The 24,782-nt window shown below is 38.9% G+C and overlaps 2 protein-coding genes and 3 long non-coding RNA genes across 6 annotated transcripts in view; 1 reads left to right on the top strand and 4 right to left on the bottom strand.

The window, feature by feature from the left end:
• Nucleotides 1-459: 459 nt before the first annotated feature.
• Nucleotides 460-5,673, bottom strand: dpm2 (dolichyl-phosphate mannosyltransferase subunit 2, regulatory). The gene is made up of 4 exons (XM_083532082.1): nt 5,581-5,673; nt 4,125-4,214; nt 1,243-1,345; nt 460-970 (listed from the first exon to the last, which is right to left on the bottom strand). The coding sequence occupies exons 1-4, from the start codon at nt 5,581-5,583 to the stop codon at nt 915-917; spliced, it is 252 nt and encodes an 83-aa protein (XP_083388208.1). The 5' UTR covers nt 5,584-5,673; the 3' UTR covers nt 460-914.
• Nucleotides 5,674-6,849: 1,176 nt separating this feature from the next.
• LOC310720927 lies at nt 6,850-8,980 on the bottom strand. The gene is made up of 2 exons (XR_014531869.1): nt 8,663-8,980; nt 6,850-8,290 (listed from the first exon to the last, which is right to left on the bottom strand). It is a non-coding gene; the product is annotated as an uncharacterized lncRNA (long non-coding RNA).
• Nucleotides 8,284-8,981, top strand: LOC310720929. The gene is made up of 2 exons (XR_014531871.1): nt 8,284-8,626; nt 8,661-8,981. It is a non-coding gene; the product is annotated as an uncharacterized lncRNA (long non-coding RNA).
• A 670-nt stretch (nt 8,982-9,651) lies between these two features.
• LOC310720911 lies at nt 9,652-11,226 on the bottom strand. Its single transcript, XR_014531850.1, has 2 exons — nt 9,750-11,226; nt 9,652-9,713 (listed from the first exon to the last, which is right to left on the bottom strand). It is a non-coding gene; the product is annotated as an uncharacterized lncRNA (long non-coding RNA).
• Nucleotides 11,227-11,884: 658 nt separating this feature from the next.
• The window catches only part of eeig1b (estrogen-induced osteoclastogenesis regulator 1b), a 43,593-nt gene continuing 30,695 nt past the window's right edge, over nt 11,885-24,782 (bottom strand). For both annotated transcript variants that reach the window (XM_083531959.1, XM_083531960.1), the window contains exons 4-13: nt 23,437-23,557; nt 23,111-23,140; nt 17,376-17,492; nt 16,933-16,979; nt 15,825-15,976; nt 13,541-13,645; nt 13,212-13,413; nt 12,658-12,779; nt 12,374-12,443; nt 11,885-12,276 (exon numbers count right to left, since the gene is read on the bottom strand). In XM_083531959.1, the coding sequence (XP_083388085.1) occupies nt 12,231-12,276; nt 12,374-12,443; nt 12,658-12,779; nt 13,212-13,413; nt 13,541-13,645; nt 15,825-15,976; nt 16,933-16,979; nt 17,376-17,492; nt 23,111-23,140; nt 23,437-23,557 (1,012 nt within the window). In that variant the 3' untranslated portion in view covers nt 11,885-12,230. The remainder of the gene's footprint in view (nt 12,277-12,373; nt 12,444-12,657; nt 12,780-13,211; nt 13,414-13,540; nt 13,646-15,824; nt 15,977-16,932; nt 16,980-17,375; nt 17,493-23,110; nt 23,141-23,436; nt 23,558-24,782) is intronic.

The raw sequence follows: 24,782 nt of genomic DNA, 5'->3' as shown, positions 1-24,782 counted from the left end.
ACGGACGGACGGACGGACGGACGGACGGACGGACGGACGGACAGATAGATAGATAGATAGATAGATAGATAGATAGATAGATAGATAGATAAATAGATAAATAGATAAATAGATAAATAGACATATATAAAAGAAGTGTTTCATTTGCGGTTTGTCGAAGCAACTTACATTGACTTTATTTAATGACTCAAGAATAATACTACGCTACAATTACTACTTATAACAATGGATAGACAGTAAATCGACAGAAATTTGAGGACACCTGACCGTAAGATTTATATGTGCTTTTTAAATATCTTTCTGTTACAATAACCTCCACACTTCTGGAAAGATTCAACATAACAATATAACTGTAGTTGCTATCCTCAGCTTGGAATTGAATTCAATGAGCCACCATCATCCCAACATCTAAGACACAAACCTGAGATTATCTGATAAAAATAGAACCCATGATGCAAATGTCTACATAATTATTTATTGCCGTGTACAAAAAAAACAACCCAAACTGGTGTACCTTCTCAAATTTACAGCCCACCTGCCACCGATGAGCATGTTGTGCATTTTTATACTTTTAATAGCATACATTTATGTCTATTTACAATCTAACAGGACAGTTGTTACTGAATATAGCAACTGTATACAATGTACCAGCAGATAGTACAGTAACGCTTTTATATTTTCACGTCACCGAAATGACGAATTTCCATTGATGCATTAATGAGTGAGCCTTTTTACCCTTGGTTTTTAATAGGCACCTTTACACTCGTTGGTCATTTCTTCAGGGCTAAACTGTGCTATGTGAAAAGCCAGGAAGCTTCTGAGAACAGTGATGTATACAGGAGCTGGTACAAGGCAAGGTTGAGTTTTCATCACGTTCTTTTCTCAGGCAGTTGAATAACAGAGAATGGAGCGTCCTAGTTGACCTTCTTTGATTTGCGATTCTTCCAAGTTACTATTCCTATGAAGGTACCTGGAAAAATGGTACAAAGTTATTGCTTTCTCAAGTCATAGATAATAGTCATAAACTGTGTGTGCTACATAATACATCAAGGTATCGGATCGTCATGGAAGCTTGCGACGGCTTACAACATCTTTCATGACCGGTTTATTTGTGTATTATGACACGGGGTTCAAGTACCAAGAATCATTTAAATCATGTTGGGAAAACATGCCCAGCATGTATTTTTTTAAATATATACAAAACTATTACATGGAAATAAACAGTACGCTCGCTTTACTTACCAACGCAAAGTAAGAGGATCAGTGCTGCGATGCCAGGAAGTATGACCGAGTACTCCCGAGGGAGAAAATAACTGTGAATTACGTGATCAATGTCGACAAATGGCTGAAAAGGAAGTTGAAGACATGCAGAAATCATTTGTTCTGTGGGATTTTAATTAAACCAAAAAGTTTGAAACCAGTGTAAGTCTGGAAAACTCGGTCTGTGCACTACATTCTAGCTGTGTATACACTTCAGGTTACATGCTGTTATATGCAATATAGTGTGAAGTATAATCACTTTGGATACTACAGTCATGTGAGCAATTATAACCACATTCCCATGCAGTTCCTTCCTATTTAATATCTGTGCAGACCTTAAATGTGTTACATTTTTGTGCTTGAAGTTTCAATAATGCAACAAAGAAAGAATATCAAACAGTAAAAAACACAAAAATATATATAATTATATATCATAGCAATTATTATATAATTATAACCATGCATAGTTCTATTACCTCCATACACCTTCTCTTTATATGGAAGTAATACATCATCAAATAAGCTTTTTAAAAATGCAACGCTCAAACAAACAACTCAAATTAGCCATTTGAGCTAGAGCTAGACTACACAGGCAAAAGTTTGTGGACACCTGACCAAGATTCCGATGTGCTTTTCAAAAATCTCATTACGCATTTATTCTATATAATTTATTCCCATAACAACCTCCACTCTTCTGGGAAGATGTTCCACTAGATTTTGGAGTGTGCTTGTGGAGATTTGTGATCATTCAGCCACAAGGGTGTTAATAAAGTCTGTATATTGAGATTTTAATTATTTAAATTTCCCTAAAATCTCCTTAAATTCAATCAGTATATGGACTTTGCAACCAGAGGGAAAAACATGCTGGATGTTGTTTACACAAACATCCTGGGCGCATACCTGGCAAAGCCCCACCCCACCTCAGCTACTCAGACCACATCTCTGTTAAGCTGATCCCAGCATGCAGACCACTCAACATGCATTCAAAACCAGTTCGAAAGCAGGTGAGAACCTGGCCAACAGGATCTTTTTACACTGACTGGGACATGTTTAGGGAGGCTGCAACCAATGGCAACTTCACCGACTTAAAGGGGTACACATCATCAGTGACCAGCTACATCGGCAAGTGCATTGATAATGTCTCTCCAAGACTATCACTACATGCTCTAACTCAAAGCCGTGGATGACCGGAAAGGCTTGAGACTCCACCTTCAGAGCAGGGGAGAAGATGGCCAAACTGTCCCGTGAAATCAAAGAGGCGAACGCACACACAACAAGATAATCTACGGCCACTTCCAAGATAGCACTAAACGACTTTTTTAAGCGCAGAACAACCTCGCAAGGAAGACCACCCCTCCTTCCAATGTCCAAGTGCTTCGTCTAACCACGGCTGAAGTGAGGAAAACTATATGCAGAATTAACCAACGGAAGTCTGCTGGACCAGACATCACATTCCTGGCAGAGTGCTCAGAGAATGTGCGGAACAGCTAGCGGATGTCTACAATGACATCTTCAACATCTCCCTGTGCAGCACCGTTGTTCCTATGTGCCTCAAGATGATGACCATCGTCATAGTGTCATTGTCTACAGTCTCCTGCCTCAATAAATATAAACCCGATGCACTCACACCCGTTGTAATGAAGTGCTTCGAGAGGCTCATCATGAGGCACATCAAGACCCATCTACCACCCTCGCTGGACCACATGCAGTTTGTGTATCATCCAAACCATTCTGGGAGAGACCTCAGTCAGTCTGGATCGAGAACCTGCATCACCACACTGAGGCACATCAGGGCTGTGTGCTAAGCCCACTGCTGTTCACTCTGCTGACTCATGACTGTGTAGCAATGCACAGCTCGAACCACATCAAGTTCCCCGATGGCACGACCGTGGTAGGTCTCATCTGCAAGAACGAAGAGTCGGCATACAGAGAGCCTGTATGCCTGTGTAGAGCCAACAACCTGTCTCTGAACATTAACAAAACCAAAGAGATGGTTGTTGACTTAAGGAAAGCACAGAGCGGCCATTCTCCACTGATGTATGCTCTGTGGAGATCATCAAGAGCACCAAATTCCTTGGTGTTCATCTGGTGGAGAACTTTACCTGGTCACTCAACACCAGCTCCATCAATGGACTGCTGCTGGCCTTCAGCAGCGTATCTACTTCCTAAGGAGGCTGAGAAAAGCCCATCTCCCCCTCCACCCATACTGACCACGTTCCACAGAGATACTATTGAGAGCATCCTGAGCAGCTGCATCACGGTCTGATTTGGGAACATTTCAGATTGCAAGACCCTACAGAGGATAGTGAGGACAGCCGAGAAGATGCTGTTTTGCACATCTATTTGAATGCTGCTGTTGCTGTTTTGCACAACTTTTTTGTGTTTACATTTTGTGTTTATATTTACTAGTTCACTCTTGTTTAAATTTATTTTTTGTACTTTCTACTGGAAGTTTACTGGTGAAGCAATTTTGTATTTTGTGTATCTGTCCTTCACTGTCTTGTGTTGCCTTTTGTTTGCACTGTTTGTACTAAAAAGCACACGGTGCACTTTATGTGGCTTGGACAACTTACTTTCCTCCTTATCACTATGTCCTGTTATGTAGGTTTATGTTGTGTGATGTAGCTCTGTGTTGTTTTATGTAGCACCATGGTTTTGGAGAAACGTCTCATTTTACTCATACATGGTTCAAATGACAATAAAAGCTTCTTGAATAGCTTTTGTTCACACAGTGTATGTTCTCCTTGTATCAAGTATTTTGTCACCACAGCCATTTAAGAAATCTTAAAAAAAAAAGTAAAAGCAAAACAGAATAAACCATTTGAGCAAGAGGTATTTAAAAGAGGTAAATTAATTTTACTTACCAGAACTATAACCCATATGGTGTAGTATGTGAAGAGTAACAGACTGAAGCCAACAAGGCCCAAACCCACAGCTTGATCTGCACCAGTTGCCTTTTCAAAGACAGAAGTATATACAAATCACAGCCAGGGTTAAACCCAGAATCATAAGCAAAACTGTATGTATAAATAACACCATTTTCACTAATAGTAACAAATATTCTTGTTATATCCAAATACTTAGTTTGTTACTTATATAATCAATATGTAATTCATTTATTACTATTATTCTGTGCCTGAAATGTTGAAAACTGCATTTTAATTAAGTTCTGTACAGATCTGTAAAGTGTAATACCATCTGTTTACATCTGTTTAAATATTCAAATACCACAAAATAGATCATAATTAATCGCTTACTATGGTGGACTGAATTGTAATTTAAAAAAAATTTGTTTTGCGTTGAGAATCTTTTTCTTCTTCTTTCGGCTGCTCCCATTAGGGGTCACCACAGCAGATCATCCGTCTCCATACCACCCCTGTCCTCTACATCTGCCTCTTTCACACCAACTACCTGCATGTCTTCCCTCACCACATCCATAAACCTCCTCCTTGGCCTTCCTCTTTTCCTCCTTCCTGGTGGCTTCATCCTCAGCATTCTCCTACTGATATACCCCATGTCCCTCCTCTGCACATGTCCAAACCGTCTCAATCTCACCTCCCTCACCTTGTCTCCAAAAAGTCCTACATGCGCTGTCCCTCTAATAAACTCATTTCTAATCCTGTCCATCGTCGTCACTCCCAACGAAAACCTCAACATCTTCAGCTCTGCTACCTCCAGCTCCACCTCCTGTCTTTTAGTCAATGCCACTGTCTCTAATCCATACAACATCGCAGGTCTCACCACAGTCCTATAAACTTTTCCTTTCACTCTTGCAGATACTCTTCTATCACAAATCACTCCTGTCACTCTTCTCCACCCACTCCACCCTGCCTGCACTCTTTTCTTTACCTTCCTAACACACTCTCCATTACTTTGCACTGTTGACCCCAGGTACCTGAACTCCTCCACCTTCTCCACCTCTTCTCCCTGCAACCGCATCACTCCACTGCCCTCCCTCTCATTCACACACATGTACTCTGTCTTACTCCTACTGAATTTCATTCCCCTTCTCTCCAGCGCGTACCTCCACCTCTCCAGGCTCTTCTCAACCTGCTCACTACTCTCACCACAAATAACAATATCTTTTCCGTTGAGAATGCCAAATAAAATATAAAATTGTGTTATTTAAAAATATATGGATTTTGGAGGATTGATGGATAAATAAACCAATCAGTCTATCTGTTTTTTGTTTTCTGTTTATCTTTCAGTCTGTCAGTTTTTAGGTCACTGTCTTGTCTGTCTGTCTGTCTGTCTGTCTATCTATCACATAAGAAAATCAACTTAAAAATTAAAACAAGTTTTATTTGTTTTTTTTCTCACCATGTCGAACGCGTCCGTCTCTTCCTGGTTTTTAGACTTCCGGTTTCCGGTCCACGAGAAGCGTGAACAATAGCAACATAGTTTTTCATATAACTAAACGCCGCAAGATGGCGATAGAGCATAACGCGATGATTTCACTCAGCATTGTTTGCATTGGGTTATTTGTTTGTAAGGCAGGGAGCAGGAGATATATATATATATATATATATATATATATATATATATATATATATATATATATATATATATATATATATATGTGTACATTTAGTGTCAACTTCTAAGGTATATTTTCACAGCCCCATCCCTATGTTATTGTTTTTTATTATATTAGTCTATGTCCAGTTTTGTCCTGTCCTGTGATGAGATAAGAGACATGAGTACCTATTTTGTTAGTGTACTAATAGTACCAACATCTCATATCTGTACTTACAAAGAGTATGACTATCCGTATGAGTATGAATATCCATACAGTTTAAATGTTGTAAAGGACAACATGGTAGATTATGCAGTAAATCTAGCTCATATAATTACACTACAAGACCAAAAACAGTTAAACATCACTCCCGCAAAACTGCTGGCATAAATTTGGAGGCACCCAATAGTTTAGAATGTCCATGTATGTTGTAAAATTAGTTTCCCTTCACTGGTACTCAGGAGCCCACGTATGTTTTATCATCCAAGTGCTGCTGTACACAAAATAAGCTCCGTGAAGACCTGGAATGCCAAAGTTTGTTTGCAAGAACTTGTGTGTCCTGCACAGATCCTTGCCCTCAACCCCAAAGAACACTTCTGAGATGATTTGGGAAACCAAGTAAACCCCAGACCTCCTCATCCAACATCATTGCTTTGTTTTAGGAGTGGTCTTGATGCTGAATGATATCCCCACTCCAATATCTTGTGGAAAGTATTTCTAAAATGGTGAAGGTTATTATACCAGCAACGGAAGAGTAAACCTGAAATGGGTACGATGGACGGGTCTCTTTTGAGCACAGTGTATTATTTAAGAAACTGAGGGGGAAAAGTAGTCAGTTTAGCTTATTTCACTCGTCCCCTGATTTCTCTGTGGCAGTAAATCTTTGTTTGTGAATCTTTCTTGTACTTCTGTCATTTTGTTCTGCTTTACCACATGAAGCTTTAATTCACCTTTGACCAGACTATTTTTTTTTTATTTACACAAATACCTGCACATTTATTCAAATGCAAACATATTATAAAAACAGTTTAAAACAGCTGAATCATGTAATTCTAACAATAAAAAGTCAAACATTTATTATCCATCGTCCTTTATTTCCTCCCAAACAGTCCAGTAATACGTATCCATAAACAGATTTACATTACAGAATACGAAACAACCATATTTGGGTGTCAAATACAGTCTGGATCCATCATGAAACAGTAATACATCAAAATAATACAATATGAGGTCAAGAAAACTTTGGAAACAATATTATTTGTGTGATCATAAAATATAAGTATTCATCCATAATTCTATATTTTGTAATAATCAGAAAAATAATTTGTGTCATTTGTGAGTTAAATATATATACTGACTTTTTTTTAAATAGACATCTTACATTTTCCAATACATGCTGAAATTCTGATAAATGTCAGAATATAGTGGTGAAAACGAACCACTTTATTAAAAGGATCTTTCTAAGCCAAGTGCATAGCTTTATAAACCATTTACAAAACAGAGATGACGATGTCATCAGTTATGGAGGGGGGAAAAAAAGCGAAAAAGTTGTGTCTTGTTACGTGAAAGTTAGTCGTTAAGTGCCGTTGTGTGGTGTGTGTGTCTCATACCTAAAACGTCACAGTGTAGATTATCGATTCATTTATAATACCCCAAAAAAAACTCACCAAAAAATTGACTGATTCACATAAATGTGTACACACGGCACATTTTACCCACAAAATAAAAAAAATTTCCGTCTCTGTTCGAGTTTTTTTCGTTTAAGCGTTTTTTGTTTTTTTTCGCATTTCTAACTCACAACTGCATGTTACACAAAAACGTTATGGTGCATGAAATAATGTTGCCCCTCATACATCCCAATAATGTAATCACACAGCAAACTTAATCAGGTTTACATTAACGTTTGTGATTTAAAAAAAAAAAAAAAAAAAAAAAAAAGGAATCACAGATTACAGTCAATAACGCCTGAGCAACAGCATGGCACAAGGCTCTTTATAAAGTAGAAAGAAAGAGCAAGCAGGTATAAGCCTCTTAAGTAGTGTCTATATCCATCATCTCAAACTGGCACAATACTCATTTAATCACTCGTGAAATAAGAATATAAAGAGTTGTGACTGGAAAAGCCATCCAAAAAAAAAAAAAAAAAAAAAAAAAAAAAAAAAAAAAAAGAACCAGCCTGCTGGTTCGGAAATTCAAAAAAACAGCACAGTATCAGCTTTAGAATATGGCTGATAACGTACGCGAGCAAGATTGGCACAATGTGACACAATGCGTGTGAATTGATACAGGAAATAGGAGTCGTCATCAGTTTCAAGAAAAGTTGTGTCAATATAAAATTACGGGCTTCCTGAATATTTTTTTATGATGTTATTGTGCAACGTCAACGTATTGCACACGTGGATTTCACTCCACGTCTGCAACTTTTAACCATTCCAGATTTGCTTGTCAACTGGGCCATCTGGTGGGTTGTTTTTTTTTGGAGAGAGAGAGAGCGAAAAGAGGGGGAAAAAATATCTGCTCGTTTGACCTGGTTTTAATCGAAAACGAATCCTTGCGTACTTCATTGTTACAATTTGGAGCTCCTATTGACACGTTTCTATACTTCCACAATAATCAACCAAAAGGATTTTAAAAATCTATGTAACCTGAAATGGGTTCACATCTTTATATCTCTCTGAATGTAAAGCATTATTGACGAACCTGAGCGAATGCCAGATGTTACAGATGTGTGGAGTTGCTTGTCATTACTTGATTTTAATCAAGTAACTGTTTTTATAATTTTATATAAAAAAAAAAAAACCAAAACAATATTCAGGCTTTTTCCCCCCAGTAAGCATTACATGTGTGTGTGTGTGTGGGTGGGGGGGGTGGGGGTGGGGGGGAGACGACTTTCTTTATACACAGTCATGTCTATAAGAATTTGGACCGTGCCATTCATTTTGTCTCTATATACCACCTAAATTACTTTGTAATAAAATAATCACAATGCGAATGAAGTACAGACTTTCAGCTTTACTTCGATGAGTTTAACAAATATATGCCATTTATCGGTTAGGAATTGCAGCTATTGATTTCACGGTCCCTTCGTTTCCCCAAGCTCGAAAGTATTTGGCTAACTGACTTTTATAAATATATAAGATGATATCATAAGATAGAAAAAGGTCTGGAGTCGATTCCAGCTGTTCAAGGGAACTCGCAGTATGGTTTTTAACCAGAATTAAACAAATTATAGAAAGGGAGAAGAAAAGGAAGGGCTCATGATACAAAATATACATCATATTTAAAAACATGGCTTGCAGATCAAACTGGGTCAGTGTAGTTAATGGATAATGTGACTGCTGATACAAGAAGCAGGATGAATTAGGAAGTGTATTGAGATATACTTTCTGCTCAGCGTCACACAAATGCTGCAAAACTAAAGGCAGAAATGGTAGAGGCCTAGCAAAGCAAGGGGGGGGGGGGGGGAAACTACATTCTGGATGCTGTCCAGGGGTTCTAGACTTCAAGCAAAAGGTTTTCATCCAAGTATTAAAAATAATCCGTATATTTATAATTATGCAAGTTTACCCAATTACTTTTAAGACTACAGAAATGGAGGGACCATGTTAAAACTTTTCTAAAAGAGTTCAGTCAATTTCGTTTTTATTGAAGCTGAAAGGCAACACTTTATTTAAATCCAGTCACGGTCTAAATATTTATGAACCGGACTGTTAAGAATTCCTTTCACAGACGTAGGAAATATTTTGTATCCGTCAAATTCCGCTGCTTAAGTATTAAAGCATGAAATCCTCCTGTAAGCACACATTGCACTTTTATTCATAAAGATATGGGAACTAAAATGTGCAAAAGTTTACAGTTCAGATCAACTGAAACTGTTTATGACCAACATAATGGTTAGCTCATTCAAACTGGGGAAAAAAATAAAACAGTACACAGACTTTTAAAACACACACACACACACACACACACACACACACACACACACACACACACACACACACACACACACACACACACACACACACACACACACACACACACACACGGGGTGGAGCTTCTCCGTCTCTGGATGCACACCAGGTGCAGTGGGAGACATGAGGGCAGTTGCCAAGTTTAGTGGCGTGATTGTGAGTCATTTGCTCTGATTTAAGCCTGCAAAAAAAAAAAGCCAGTTTTTTAAGCCACATCCTTAATCGTCCACTCACATGCATTCTACTAGCCTGTGCACAAACTCGCGGGTTCCTGTTTTACAACGAGCAACACATTTTCGTGCGACACGACTGGTGCAAACTGGTGAAAAATGGAGTGAAAATCAACACATTCTATGCACTGCCCTGCAGTACAATACAAACACTATGATGAACACTTGCATGAACGGCTGAATCCTGCAGCACAAACAATCAAGTGAAAACGCGCAGGATGAGTGTGGATGCACGGATGGGGAGTTAAAATGTGAAGCAATCTGACTTGTGGGATTCCCCAGGCCAGCTGGAGAACATGAGTCACAAGTCCAAACGCTTAAATTCCCTCAAACACACACACACACACACACACACACACACACACACACACACACACACACACACACGACAAAAACATGTCAAAAGGCTGTACTCTATGGAGGAATGACTAAAAGCTTGTTAACCTGAATATGATGTGTTTCGGTATGGCCAGCCATACAGTTTTATCCATCTATTCACCTTTGTCTCATACGGTTTGGAAATTCCAACTAATAGCAAAATAATATTTTATGCATGTTTGCAGTGCTTTAAAGCAAATCACATGACTTTCTTCAAGTAACATATTACACAAAAAATAAAATAAAATTTTTTGTGTAATATAGGCCATAAAGGCTTCTATAGGGCATAAAAACAAGAAAATAGCATGCTTTTCTAGACCTACTCAGTTTGTAAGCTTGCAAAACAACGAGTCTATATGGCAATGAATCAAGTTAAACCCAAAATCGTCAAATGTTCACATTTAACTGTATTTCAATTAACAGCACTGCTATAATACAGGAACTGCAGAGGGGGCAAAACTGCTAGCTAGATTTTTTCTAATTGATGGACGAGACAGCATCCCCCAACCCACTGGCACAATAAAAAAAATTGTAACGTGACTACACACTGCTACTCATCATTTTAGAAGACCACAGTTCGGCCTGCTTGCTTGGTATTGCTTGGTAAGTCAGAGGCTCATCATTTCATAGGTCTAAAGGTTCATAGATCAAATCACAGATAGTCAACAAAAAGCTAAATAACCAATAATAGTAATCCTAAAGATGCAGTTCTCACGTGTGTTAGGTCATGAGTAAATAATGTAAATATTACAGAAAATTGTAGATTTTGCCACCTCTGCATCGGTTTTCTTATTAAACACGTCCCTTACATAATTTCAACTTCAAGAATCTGGAGAAATTGCCAGGGACATAACATTATGTGTTTGTATGTGTATATATACACACATATACATATACATATATACACACACACACACACACACACACACACACACACACACACACACACACACACACACTTGTACACACACAAATATGTCGGGTAGCCGTTTAAACCAGATTTGTATCCCATAGATTTGGCTTTAAATATTCAATAAGGATTAAAAAAACATTTCTTCTTTTCCACATTTGGACATAAATAAATCTGAAACTGAATAGGTTTTGCCCTGCAGACACCTTCTAGGTAATTAGCGTAATTTACCGTAAGTTAAAAGCATGCATTTAACCAAAACTGTTTTAAAGCACTGCTAAACATAACAAAGAAGGCGGCATTTTCCTTCGAGATCACTCCCAGTGCAGGAAAAACATAGTGGTTAAGTAATAGCAGGATGATCAATGCTAAGGAATATTGATTCTAAGACCAACACGTTTTAGTGGTCTGTAATAATGCATGAATCATTTTTTTTTTTTTTTCAGCAAAACAAATCTGGTAGAAGAGAAACACAGATCGGAACCATTAAATAATAACTGTAAGGCTAAGTATTATATGAATCGTATTTCTTCTTGAAATTCCTAAGGGCTGCCGTTTAGGCCATAAATACGATGTTTCCTAGGCCAAAGCCAGTTTTTCACAGTGTTCGACTACTTCAGATATTTCAAGTCGTTAGTTTACTTGCAAACAGGGTGTCAGGAACACATCTTTTTGATTATGTGGCTAATAATAATAACAACAACAACAACAATATTATTATTATTATTATTAATAATAAAAAATTAAAAAAAGAACACCCACCACCTTTTGCATATAAAACAATGTAGGATTTCCGATGTTTCATCAGAGTGAACAAACTGATCAGTGAAGACAATAAAAAGGAAAAAAAAAGGCCTTAAAGTGGAAAAACATCTTGATGGTGGGATGCTGGTCTTCCCCGAAGTCTTGTTCATCCTTACTTATTTTGGCCGTCTTTTAGGTGGAGTGTTGGAGTGCTGGTGCTGCTAATGACTCTCGATCACGACGGGCTCATACACACCCGCTGACACCCTGCAGGATGAAACACGGGTATTAATTATTTGTGATGGGGGATATTATAATTGAAATAGTTAATAGGGGATTGACTGAAGGTCGTGGCCTGACTCACCTGTTGGCCAGCTGGATGCCGCTAAGTGCAGTGGTACCATCCCGACTGACAAACAGTTGCAAATTGCTATCTGTAAAAAAGCACAATAGAAAGGAGCGCCTTTTAATGGCATGGTTTTGCGAAACTTTTACGAAACAATAACACTGCTATGAATGCAAAAGGTTTGTGCGTCATTTGCGACGCAATGGAGAAATTGGATCGTCTGTCGAACAAAGCATTAGCTACGCATTATTAGGGTTTGCGTCGGAAAAAACTGATACTTAAACGTGAGCTTTTGGACGCACCCTCGTTGTTGCTGACATCAGCAAAGTCCTGACTCTGGACAATCTTCTCCACGATGTCATCAGCATCGATGCGTGTGTCATCCACCCAGGTGGGGTGGTTCTCCATAGAGTCCTTCTTCCTCCTAGAACATGAACAGAAAATGTACTACATAAATATTCAGGAAATAACAACAGATGGAACACTGGCCACCAAAAGATGGACAAAAACTGCATAACCAAATAAATCCTTAAATACAGTTTGCAACATAAATAACCCAAGAAACAGTAATTATGCATCATACATATAAACTTTTTACTACAAGTGAAGAAGGGAAAAAAAAAAAAAAAGAATGGACAAAAGGGAAAAACAAGAAGTGGAAAAAGGAAGCATAATATAATATAATATAATATAAAGAAGAATAATGGTTGAGAAAGGAAAGAAGGAAGTATAGAAGAAAGCAGCATTCCAAAGCATAAAAACGTGTGAACATTATACTAAAGTAAAACACATAGCACTTGTAGAATAAGTAACGCAGGGAGTTGCGTCTCTGTACTAGAGTCCCAGGTTTTGTTACCTAGACAATCGGTTAGGGATTAGAGTAGGCCTCGGTGGACGAGGAGGCTTTTCGGGTTTCACTGGCTCTTTTTCTGGTTCTGCTGAGCTTTCTGTGACCGTGGCGGTCCCGGCTGAAGCGTTGCTGCTGCTGGTGGATGTGTTTCTCCGGTGCTGGCTCAGGTCTGTCAGGCTGGATGAGCCCGAGTGCTCTGTGCTGTAGCCTGCAGGAAGTACAGGCATCAGTCCATTAGATTTAATGCCTTTAATTCACATGTTTAAAAACCAATACAGCATAGATATGAGGCGTGTACAATAAATAAAGTAGTAAAACCTGTTTAAGGGTTTTACCTGAAACTTTGCTCTGTTGGCTAGCATAGCTGGAATTCCTCGAGTGGCCTGTGTGAAACACTTCTTCGGGGCTTGAGAGGTTCTCATCTAACACTTCTGGCAGACCTACAAACATACACTTGCAGTGAATGTGTGGATTCTTCTCTCTCTCGCTCTCTCTCTCTCTCATATACATTATGTATACACTAATACACACACACACATTATATATATATATACAGTGGGTACGGAAAGTATTCAGACCCCCTTAAATTTTTTACTCTTTGTTATATTGCAGCCATTTGATAAAATCATTTAGGTTCATTCTTCTTCCTCATGAATGTACACATAGCACCCCATACTGACAGAAAAACACAGAATTGTTGACATTGTTGTAGATTTATTAAAAAAGAAAAACTGAAATATCCATGGTCCTAAGTATTCAGACCCTTTGCTCAGTATTTAGTAGAAGCCCCCTTTTGATCTAATACAGCCAGGAGTCTTTTTGGGAAAGATGCAACAAGTCTTTCACACCTGGATTTGGGGATCCTCTGCCATTCCTCCTTGCAGATCCTCTCCAGTTCTGTCAGGTTGGATGGTAAACGTTGGTGGACAGCCATTTATAGGTCTCTCCAGAGATGCTCAATTGGGTTTAAGTCAGGGCTCTGGCTGGGCCATGCAAGAACAGTCACGGAGTTGTTGTGAAGCCACTCCTTCGTTATTTTAGCTGTGTGCTTAGGGTCATTGTCTTGTTGGAAGGTAAACCTTCGGCCCAGTCTGAGGTCCAGAGCACTCTGGAGAAGGTTTTTGTCCAGGATATATTGTCCCTGTACTTGGCCGCATTCATCTTTCCCTCGATTGCAACCAGTCGTCCTGTCCCTGCAGCTGAAAAACACCCCCACAGCATGATGCTGCCACCACCATGCGTCACTGTTGGGACTGTATTGGGCAGGTGATGAGCAGTGCCTGGTTTTCTACACACATACCGCTTAGAATTAAGGCCAAAAAGTTCTATTTTGGTCTCATCAGACCAGAGAATCTTATTTCTCACCATCTTGGAGTCTTGGAGGTGTTTTTTAGCAAACTCCATGCGGGCTTTCATGCGTCTTACACTGAGGAGAGGCTTCCGTCGGGCCACTCTGCCATAAAAAGCCCCGACTGGTGGAGGGCTGCAGTGATGGTTGACTTTCTACAACTTTCTCCCATCTACTGACTGCATCTCTGGAGCTCAGCCACAGTGATCTTTGGGTTCTTCTTTACCTCTCTCACCAAGGCTCTTCTCCCCCGATAGCTCAGTTTGGCCAGACGGCCAGCTCTAGGAAGGGTTCTGGTCGTCCCAAACGTCTTCCATTTGAGGATTATGGAGGCCACTGTGCTCTTGGGAACCTTAAGTGCAGCAGAAATCTTTTTGTAACCTTGGCCAGATCTGTGCCTTGCCACAATTCTGTCTCTGAGCTCTTCAGGCAGTTCCTTTGACCTCATGATTCTCATTTGCTCTGACATGCATTGTGATCTGGAAGGTCTTATATAGACAGGTGTGTGGCTTTCCTAATCAAGTCCAATCAGTATAATCAAACACAGCTGGACTCAAATGAAGGTGTAGAACCATCTCAAGGATGATCAGAAGAAATGGAAAGCACCTGAGTTAAATATATGAGTGTCACAGCAAAGGGTCTGAATACTTAGGACCATGTGATATTTCAGTTTTTCTTTTTTAATAAATCTGCAACAATGTCAACAATTCTGTGTTTTTCTGTCAATATGAAGAGCTGTGTGTACATTCATGAGGAAGAAGAATGAACTTAAATGATTTTAGCAAATGGCTGCAATATAACAAAGAGTGAAAAATTTAAGGGGGTCTGAATACTTTCCGTACCCACTGTATGTATATATATATATATATATATATATATATATATATATATATATATATATATATATATATATATATATATATATATATATATACGTATATACATATACACATATATATACACACACACACGTACACACACACACACACACACATACATACATACATATATGTGTGTGTGTGTGTATTATTAAATATTATATAAATATATAATATAAAAATAAAATATACACACACACACACACACACACGTGCTCATATGTATGGAAGGTCACAAGTTCAAATCCCAGCAGCCCTTACAACTGCTCAGTGTATGAAAGAGATAATTGTATGTCACTAGATAAGGGTGTCTGCCAAATGCTATAAATGTAAGTGTGTGTGTGTGTGTGTGTGTGTAAGAGCGAAAAAGAAAATAGGAGGCCCAGATTATACCTGTTCTTGGTTTGAGTGTACGGCTGGTGCTGATTCCTGGGCTGATACCTGTTGCTAGAGTCGAGTTGTTGCCAGTGCCCTCTCCCTTACAGTCCAGCTGTAGAGACGGGTCCTGACCAGCCAGGCTTGTGTTTTTCGCGGTACTTGGTGGCCTGTTGAGAAGGAAAAACACTTCCTTAAATAAAGTACACTAAGAAATAAGTTCTCATTTAATATATTATTAGACACTATTTACCATCGTTTACCCAATACAGGACCCCCCAAGTGTTCATCATTCTCTTACCAGAGCAAACTCACAATTTTTACATTCATTAATTGACAAATGTTTTAAACATTGTGTTTTAAATCTGGTGGTTGCATTGAATGTGACCACAAATGAAATCTCTAATACATGTGCACATGGGACAGTAAATAAGTGATTTAGATATGCACCAATTAATAGCATTATATCTGAGATAAAAATGCTAATGAATTTCAAATCTTGTTTATGTATTATAACATCACATTATTTACATTTGTTGTGATTTCCTGCTGTATAATGTACAAAAGAAAATGTACCGTTTATCTTATTTAATTTTTTTCTGGTACTAGTAGTGTAACAAATGAAAGTAATGAGTTATAAACAAAATGCTCATCACTTGAATGTGTTATATTTTGTGTTTTACACACAATCGTTATAAATAGTTTAACTAGTAATTAATCATTTGTAATGCTGTGCTCTTTTAAAAAACCACCCACACAATTCTCTCCAATAAATAAAAGTAGCCTGGGAACATCCATCTAAAATGCTTTGAGTGCGCTTTTATTTTTTATTTTTTATGAGCATGTCCACTTTATTTGGCTGAAAATTAATTTTTAAATTACAATAGGATCATAGAAAAGCTGGTCACCTCCCAGCAGGTGGCAGTATAAAAGTACACACAATTGGACTGTAGGAAAAAGAAGGTAATCATTATAATGTACACGAGTACAAACATAGCGATGAACAATGACCTGTTAGATGTTTATTCCAAAGTGTCGGGTATATATTTATAGACAAGTTTTCAGGAAAGACCTGTTGAAATAAAAAAAAACGTCCTAAATCAAGTCTAGGAAAATTATGACTCACGTCTTAAAGCAAGGATCCCCTGAGAGCAGAGTCATCCCAATGGTAACCTTGAACGAAATCAACAAACAAAAGTACAATTACTTAACAGTCATAAATCTCTGTAACAATAGCAGTTACTGTAAAGCCACATGTTTATCCACATCCACATATACAGGAACATAATTAGCTTAAAACACTGGTTCCAGGTTTCTAAGTGCAAAATGTTCATTTCTGACAATACACCAGACTGTGAGTCGGGCTAAATTAAGGCATACGAATTTAAATTTAGCTGCGAGTGGGCTGCTCGAGTCGCACATCTCCCACACGGACACCGCGTGGATGCGGATGAAGGCTGCGATTGTGGAGAAAATTGCTGGTAGTCATGGAGATCTCCACATATAGTTTGGAGTTAAAAGTAGACATGGATGTGGAATTCTTTGTTCGTTCGCTCGTTTTTCACGCACTTTCAGAATGGAGTTGTCCTGCCGAGTGTTCTTGGTGTCGTAGCCTTCCAGGATACAGCAGCGCACGGTGGAGCCTGAACCCGCAAACTCCGCCATGTTGAGGTCAGCAAACCCAAGCTGTGCGCAGAAGAGAGAAAGAGAATGCATTAGGTAAACGGAGTACAACAACGCACCATGTGAGCTACCCAAATTTATTGAAGATGGAGTTTTCCAGGGAGAATTAAAGCTGCCAAGGCAAACAATACACAGCTTTCCCATGAGACCTTTCCCATGAAGGCGCAACGATCTCTAGAAACCACTGATGGTTTTGATCTCGTCTTCATGCAGCTGCTCCGCACCTCTGCGGACTACGGAAAACGCGTTTTAAATCCGAAATCTTGAGAGGGTTTAATTGGAGAGTTTTCAAATTCCGGCCTCTCAATTCCACAACAAAGAGTTCCGGGATCTTAGGTTTGGTTCAAAACCAAAAGGTTTATGGGATCTAGGGTTTGGTTTGGAGCCTTCGCTGACCGAGCCTCATAGGAAACTTTTGTAACTGGCAGGCAATAATAGAAGACGTGTACTTTCATTTAGTGACTAAGGTTGCCCATAATAGTGGTAGAACAAAAAAGAAAAGAAAAAAATAATAAAAATAATAAATTAAAAAAATATATATAACAAAATAATAATAATAAAAAATATTTGAGACTAAGTGTGGCCACGGTTTGAGTTTACACCTGTAGATGAGGAGACTAATCAGTGAGCTCTGTTTCAGTCCAGCGACGCCAATAAAGAGAAAGACGCCAGCCTCTGGAGGGGTGAGGGACACACCAAGCAGAGGAGAGCTGAAGAGTCTCAGAACGGCACACTGATTAATCTCATCAGCTATAAGTGTAGTTTCGTCAGGCTCCGCCCTCCACTCGTGAACTGCTGCCACAGTAAGCAACCTGGCTTCTAATGTGTGACTTCTAACGTTGGCACTGTTACAGTGTTAACTTTTTGCATTTGCTAGCATCCTCACTGCTGGAAGTTATATCTGCTTGACACTTTATTGGCCTGAAACGGGTCTGGTTAGTCAATGCGGTTTCTCAGTTAGCAACCGAAGAAATAAAACATGACCTGAAGAGAAGAGTTACTGTAACCTCTCCAGAGCGGTTAATGTTTCTTGTAACAGCACACCCTAAACTCTAGTGTTCTAAGAACCCTGGCAATTTACCAACAATTACAATTACGCATCAAGAAAGCCCGTCAAACATTTGGCCTATTTTTGGTTTAATGTTAAGGTACGGCCACGAAGCCATTTCCTGAACTCTCACGCAGCTGTTCCCTTGCCAGTCTTTGTCTTTTTTTTTTTTTTCTAGGCCCCAAGTTAGTAAGAGTAAAAGGAGCATGTCCTGGTACTGAGAAACAGGAAAGCCCTCTTTCCTAAAGACTTTCCCATGTCGGAATAGTTCTTTGTTTAGAATACTGTGATGAGATGCTCAGGTGCTGGAGACTCCTCCAAATGCAAACATCTCCCTTTTTATTCATTTAAATTCACTTTTGGTAAAAGCCCTTATCCAGAGCGACTTACAGTTATCTCAGTGAAACGGCGGAGTGAAAAAATAAAAAGAGGGTTAAGGGCCTTGTTTGAGGGCCCAGCAGCGGCAGCTTGGTGTTGCTTTGAAAACCAAGCAACGTGTTAAATATCCGCCATAGAGTTCTGTGTATAAACCATAACAAATATAATCGTAGCACATTTATATAAACCTTCAGCTCTGTACTGCGTTTATGAAAATGAATCCACACCTGCTGATCAACCAGAATTAACAGCCGTCTGCTGTGTTTTTCGTATTCAGCAAGAGTTTTTCCCTTAATTAGAGACGTGTTTGATGCAATTTCTTTACATTCGCAGTGTAGCTTGAGGTGTGTTTTAACAGTCGGTTGCCCAACACTGCTTTTACAGGATAGAAACTTGAGAGATTATTTGATATTAAAAGCTGTTGCACACAAGATGAGTAACTGACCACATTTTGCCTGTGAAACAGTTCACAGAAACACAGTATAATGCTCAGTTGAATACGAGTCCTGACAGGTTTATTGAGTTGATATTTGATGAGGAAGAGCTTAATGATTAAAAAAAAATATATATATATTTATTATATATGCATGTACTACTTCAGACACTATTTCATTTACTTTAATTTACATTTTTTTTTTCGGTTTCCAATAAATAAACAGAAGTCATGTTCTTAGTGTGCAGCGTCATTTTGCTGGGTTTCAATACTCCGGCTCTGGAACTTCCTAACGTATTTCCTACTTTTCTAACGCCGTCTGTTCCGCTCAAGAATTCTCGGTTTAAATTTGCCGTGTGCGCGCGCACAGGAAGAAGAAGGAGGATGCTGGCTGAAGTTATGCAACTAACAGCACTTGAAAAATAGCAAGGTCGTCAGTCTCTCTCTCTCTGGGGTGATAACGGCTTCTGCCAACACACTCGCTCGTGTACAAAATGTTCTCGAACTGTATTATCGTTTCATCTCGGTTACAGACACATGACTTCACTAACAGTCCTGACTGACCCATCTGCCTCCTGCAGGTTTCCAGTGAAGACAAGAGTACGGCACCGTATCTGACACAAGAATCAAACTGGGGCCTTTAAAAAAAATGCTCCCTTTTTTTTTCTGCTCTCTGGGAAAGTACTTTTAGACAATTCTGAGATTTGGGAATATCAAGCAATCAAGCATAAACAATCAGTAATTTTCAATTGTTTACACATACAGTTTAAAACTGCTGACAAAGGAAATTAGAAGTATAAGAATGTCCTCTCCATTCCTGTTTTTCTTTGATTTTGCTCAGATGCTCAATCATTCATTCAGAAAACAAGCTCTGATTGAATGCAGCAAAACAAGTACACTTTATTAATATCGGAAAACCGAAAGCCTCCTCTCCTGTTTTACTGCACAGCCAGAGATCTAAGCTGGTTTGTTGACTGTAGCTGGGAAAAGACCACGTGTAGTTCCTGCACCGCTCATAGTACTTCCTGATAAGAAGCTTTGACAGAAAGCAGCTTAAAGTCTGCAGAAGAGACTTGGACAGAAGGTCAGACAGGTGGTTCAGTTCACTCTGTGTGTACGTGTCGGTGTGTGTCCTTTACAGTCTGCCTGTTCACTGCGCCATTTTGTATCGAGTTCGAAACACGTCAAACGTATCGCTCGATTCTTCTCTCAATAATTACAGTGGATTTTTCAATAAATACTGCCTTTTTCTGGCTTACTAACCAGCATATTTGTAAACACCGACTACTACTAGTGAACATCCGTAGAAAGTGGATATTTGTGAATTAAATTTAGAATAAAGTATGGCGAATGAGGCCGTCTATTGTAGAAAAACAAATGCACTTCTTTGGTGGATGTTCTTTAAATTGGTGGTGTTTCATCGGGACACTGCAAAAATTGTCCTGAATTTTCACAAATCTTGCAGTCATCCTGGCTCCTACTGCCATCCTGAAAATCACTCTGCTACTGGACGGCCCCTAAAGAGCACCATGAGATTTCCGTGGATGGTTCCACAGAGAAACCATAATGCTGGCTGTGGATGCTTTTCCATGGATAATTTTCCAACTGCAGCTGCAAAAAACTCAATTCTCAATTACTGACCAGTAATGACTTCACTTCTACAGGACTATATAGTAATCCAGTTATAGAAGAGAAAATATTTATAATTGCACTGGCACTGCACTGCACTGCACTTTATCCACATGAAGATGGGTTCATGTTTAAGTCTGGTTCTAATCAAGGTTTCTTCTTCAGCTCATCTTAGGTTTTTTTTTCTTGTCACCATCACCCCGTGCTAATTGGGGATAATTATATATATTTAAAATATTCTGGAACCTACAGTATAATATATTACATTACATTATATATTACTATAAGGCTGTCAAGCTGAAACTGAATCCGCGACACTGCACTAAAAAAAACAAATTTCCTAAGTGTATCTGTACCCCTTTATATAACAACAACCACCAAAACAAAATACAATGTTCGCACTATAGCCCCTATACAATACACTTAAAGATATAATCAGTTCAGCATGTACATTCTCTCTGATGCAAGCTCCTTCCTCTTGACATCCGTTTTCAGGGGCTTCCTGACGCCCAGACAGGATTCATGAGGATGTGTGTTTGGGCCTCGGACGCTTCCTATACGCTTAAAGCATCGCACTTCCCATGAAACCCTAAGGGCCTTCAGTCAGTTGAGCAGAAACAAAGATAAAGCACAGAAAAGTGTTTTTGAGCATTATCAGCATTTTAAAAAGCAGCAGGAACTGAGACACACGCTTGTTGGGTCTTGTTTCCGCCTTTCGTGTCTCGGTCAGTCAGCCAGGGTCCAAAAGGTTTGCCCTTTCCCCCCTCATTCTCTGAATCTGCACAGTCAGCAGAATGTTCTGCTGTGTTGCTCTCCTACTGCATCAGCAGATGAGGAAAAAGCCAAAGTACATGGTCACTCATAAAAAAAAAAAAAATACCCAAACACATCTATCCTTCACCTGCTGAGGTGTTGATGGCAACAACTTAACATACTGTAACATCCAAGAGTATTTCCGTCTCGAAACAACAGCCAGAGCTCAAGTGGCGTTATAAAAGAACGTAACTCAACACCTGACGAATCTCAGAGGTGGGTGGAGAGTGTGCTATGACGGTGCTATAACCGGATCTATGATTTGACTTAAATTCGAGTAAAAGTTTATGCTACTGGTCTGGGTTTTCCAAGTTACATATAGTATCCAGTGCATCTGGACTCAAAGTTTCTATGCTCAGAAGTATCTCAGTAAAAATACCTTCAAAGCTATTTGCAGTGCTTTAAAAATATTGCAGGGAAATTATATAGGGTTTTGGGACAAAAATATACATAAGTAGATGCACATGAGAACACCCACAGTAGGAATTCCAAGGAGGAACTTCATTCCAAAGCACAAGTTAAGACTTGACAAAGACACACAAAAGCATTAAGCAGCCCAAATCCCTTAAACGACCTACCAGAACTTTCTCTCTCTGTCAATGTACCAACAACCTGGACATTTTATACATATTTAGACTTTACACAATGGCATTTAGCTTACTCAAGGCACGAGAAACACGCTCCCATTTGGGGAATGTATTGTTCTCGTGAGTGTGTGCGCGCACGTCCGTGAATGTTTGTGTGACTATGAAGGTGCAAAAAAGGCATTTTAATTGTGATCGCAATGTTTGGTTTTCCTGTTTAATTCAACAAAAGTCACTGCGGAGTTGATGAGCTTAGCTAGTAAAGTTAGCAAATCGGCAAACGCGGTTTATTTATGTTCCGATAAATCAATCACAATGCCTCAATTCATATTTCTAACAGGCCGACCAATCATACAATGCACTTCATCTACATTTCCGGTTTCAGCTTTCTATACATAGAGAGACTGCAGAGGATGGCAAGACCCAAGATCATGAAAGAAAATAGATTAGACCTACAAGAAATCAAAATAAGAGTAGTGGTGTATTTGTGCTGTGTTTCTTTGCTTATAGGATAAAGTTTTAGGGACAAACATGGAACAAAGTTGAATACATTTTTAGATTCTACTTTTATTTTAAAGATTCAGCTGTACAGAAATAAATTTAAAATAGGAAAATGTGTGAATGTTTTTATTCTATTTTATTATATATATCTAAAAGAGAGAGAGAGAAAGAGAGAGAGAGAGAGAGAAAGAGAGAGAGCGAGCAATCTCAGAAAGACAGAACGTCAAGCTCGTACCTTGGAGAAAGACTTTCCGCCCTTCAGCTCCTATACGGGGGGGGGGGGGGGGGGAGAAAAAAAAAATAAGTCAGACAGACGGAGAAGTGAGAGATAGAACCCGTTATGTAATCGGTCAGCTGTTGCCATGGTGACAGGTAGTGAGGACACCAAGTTCATGTGTAATGCAAAAGAAACACCAGACTCCTGACACAGTAACTGCCACATGTTTATACCAGCGAGGAGAAAGCAGTAATGGTGTTTTCGTATAAATCTAAAATAACACTAAGGTACATATTACATTTAAATTCATTTTAAAGCCTTTGATGTGAAAAGGGTTTAAGTACCTTTCGCACAGACACTCGACAGATGCAGGGGTCCAGCACCCCTGTCGTAGGATTGGCGCTCATCTTGCACACAAAGGAGAACTTCTTTCGCCAGCGAACGCAGTTCTCCTGCACCTCTTGCCTGTGATGGAGAAAAGAAAAAAAAAAAATCATGAGAGGGAGAAAGAGGATGAATATGGATCATCACCATTTTCATCATGTGCTTTAAAAAAGAAAAAAAAGGGGTCAGCTTTATATTATACATTTAAATAAGAGCAGACAGGGGCATGGTCATGCTGAAACAAGTTTGGGTCTCCTGGAAGCATAGCATTTAATTCTACCACACCCAAAGACACTCTATACAATTGTGTGCCTCTAACTTTGTAATAAAGAACCACACGTGGCTGAAAACCTCAGGCATTAAAATACTTTTGTCCATATAGTGTACGTGTTCTATTTAATCCTAGCGATTTTGTTAGAAAATGACTAGTTTTTCTACAACAGCACAGCTCTATATGATGTTCAGCTGCAGGGCAAATGCATTCGCTTCACATTGCAGAAAAAAACAACAAAAAAAAAGAGAGAGACACACAAAGAAAGAACAACTGTTTATAACATCAATATGTATAATATCAAGAGTTAATTGTAAAAAATGGATCAAATGAACAGTTTGCTATTTAATATGTAATACAGAGTGCACTTTTATAAAAAAAAATAAAATAAAAATGCGCCGCTCATTATTTTCCATTATTTACATGTCCTCAAGTGAACATGCATGAAGTCTGACACACTGAATCTATAAACATATGACGTGAATTTAGCAGCAAATCAAACGGCAAATGAAGCGGCCTCTAAAATTATTTCCTTTCAAAGTAGTCTATGATTTTAAAGCTCTAAACAAAAAGTCTACACACCCTACACCCTCATCTCCTGAATCTTTTAGATTAGAATCAGAGTAGATAAAAGGTAGCGAATTTAACATCTCTCTTGGTCGAAAAAATATATTAATATAGCATTTTGTAAAGATGCTCAGAGACCGTGATCTAAACGTGCGGCTCCAAAGCAACAAAATATGCGTCGGAGGATGGTCTTTAGTGAATAGCGCTTTTAATTCACCAAATGCACAAAATGTGCAGCACTGCTCGAATGACTTTCGGGAAAAGAACACGGTACAGGATCTACAGCGCTCGCTCACTGAGCAACGTACAACACTCATATTTGAGTTCCACTGTAGTCTGGACTATAGAAGGAATAAATGTAATGTGAAAAGCGTAAACCTGCTAAGAAAAAAAACAATCAGAAATAAAGATAATTGTGAAAATTTTATCAATGAACGATTAAAGCAATTAAAGGGAAAATACGTCATT

Source organism: Silurus aristotelis (assembly GCF_946808225.1).
Source record: "Silurus aristotelis genome assembly, chromosome: 26".
Taxonomy (NCBI): domain Eukaryota; kingdom Metazoa; phylum Chordata; class Actinopteri; order Siluriformes; family Siluridae; genus Silurus; species Silurus aristotelis.
This window is presented reverse-complemented; position numbering and strand designations above follow the sequence as displayed.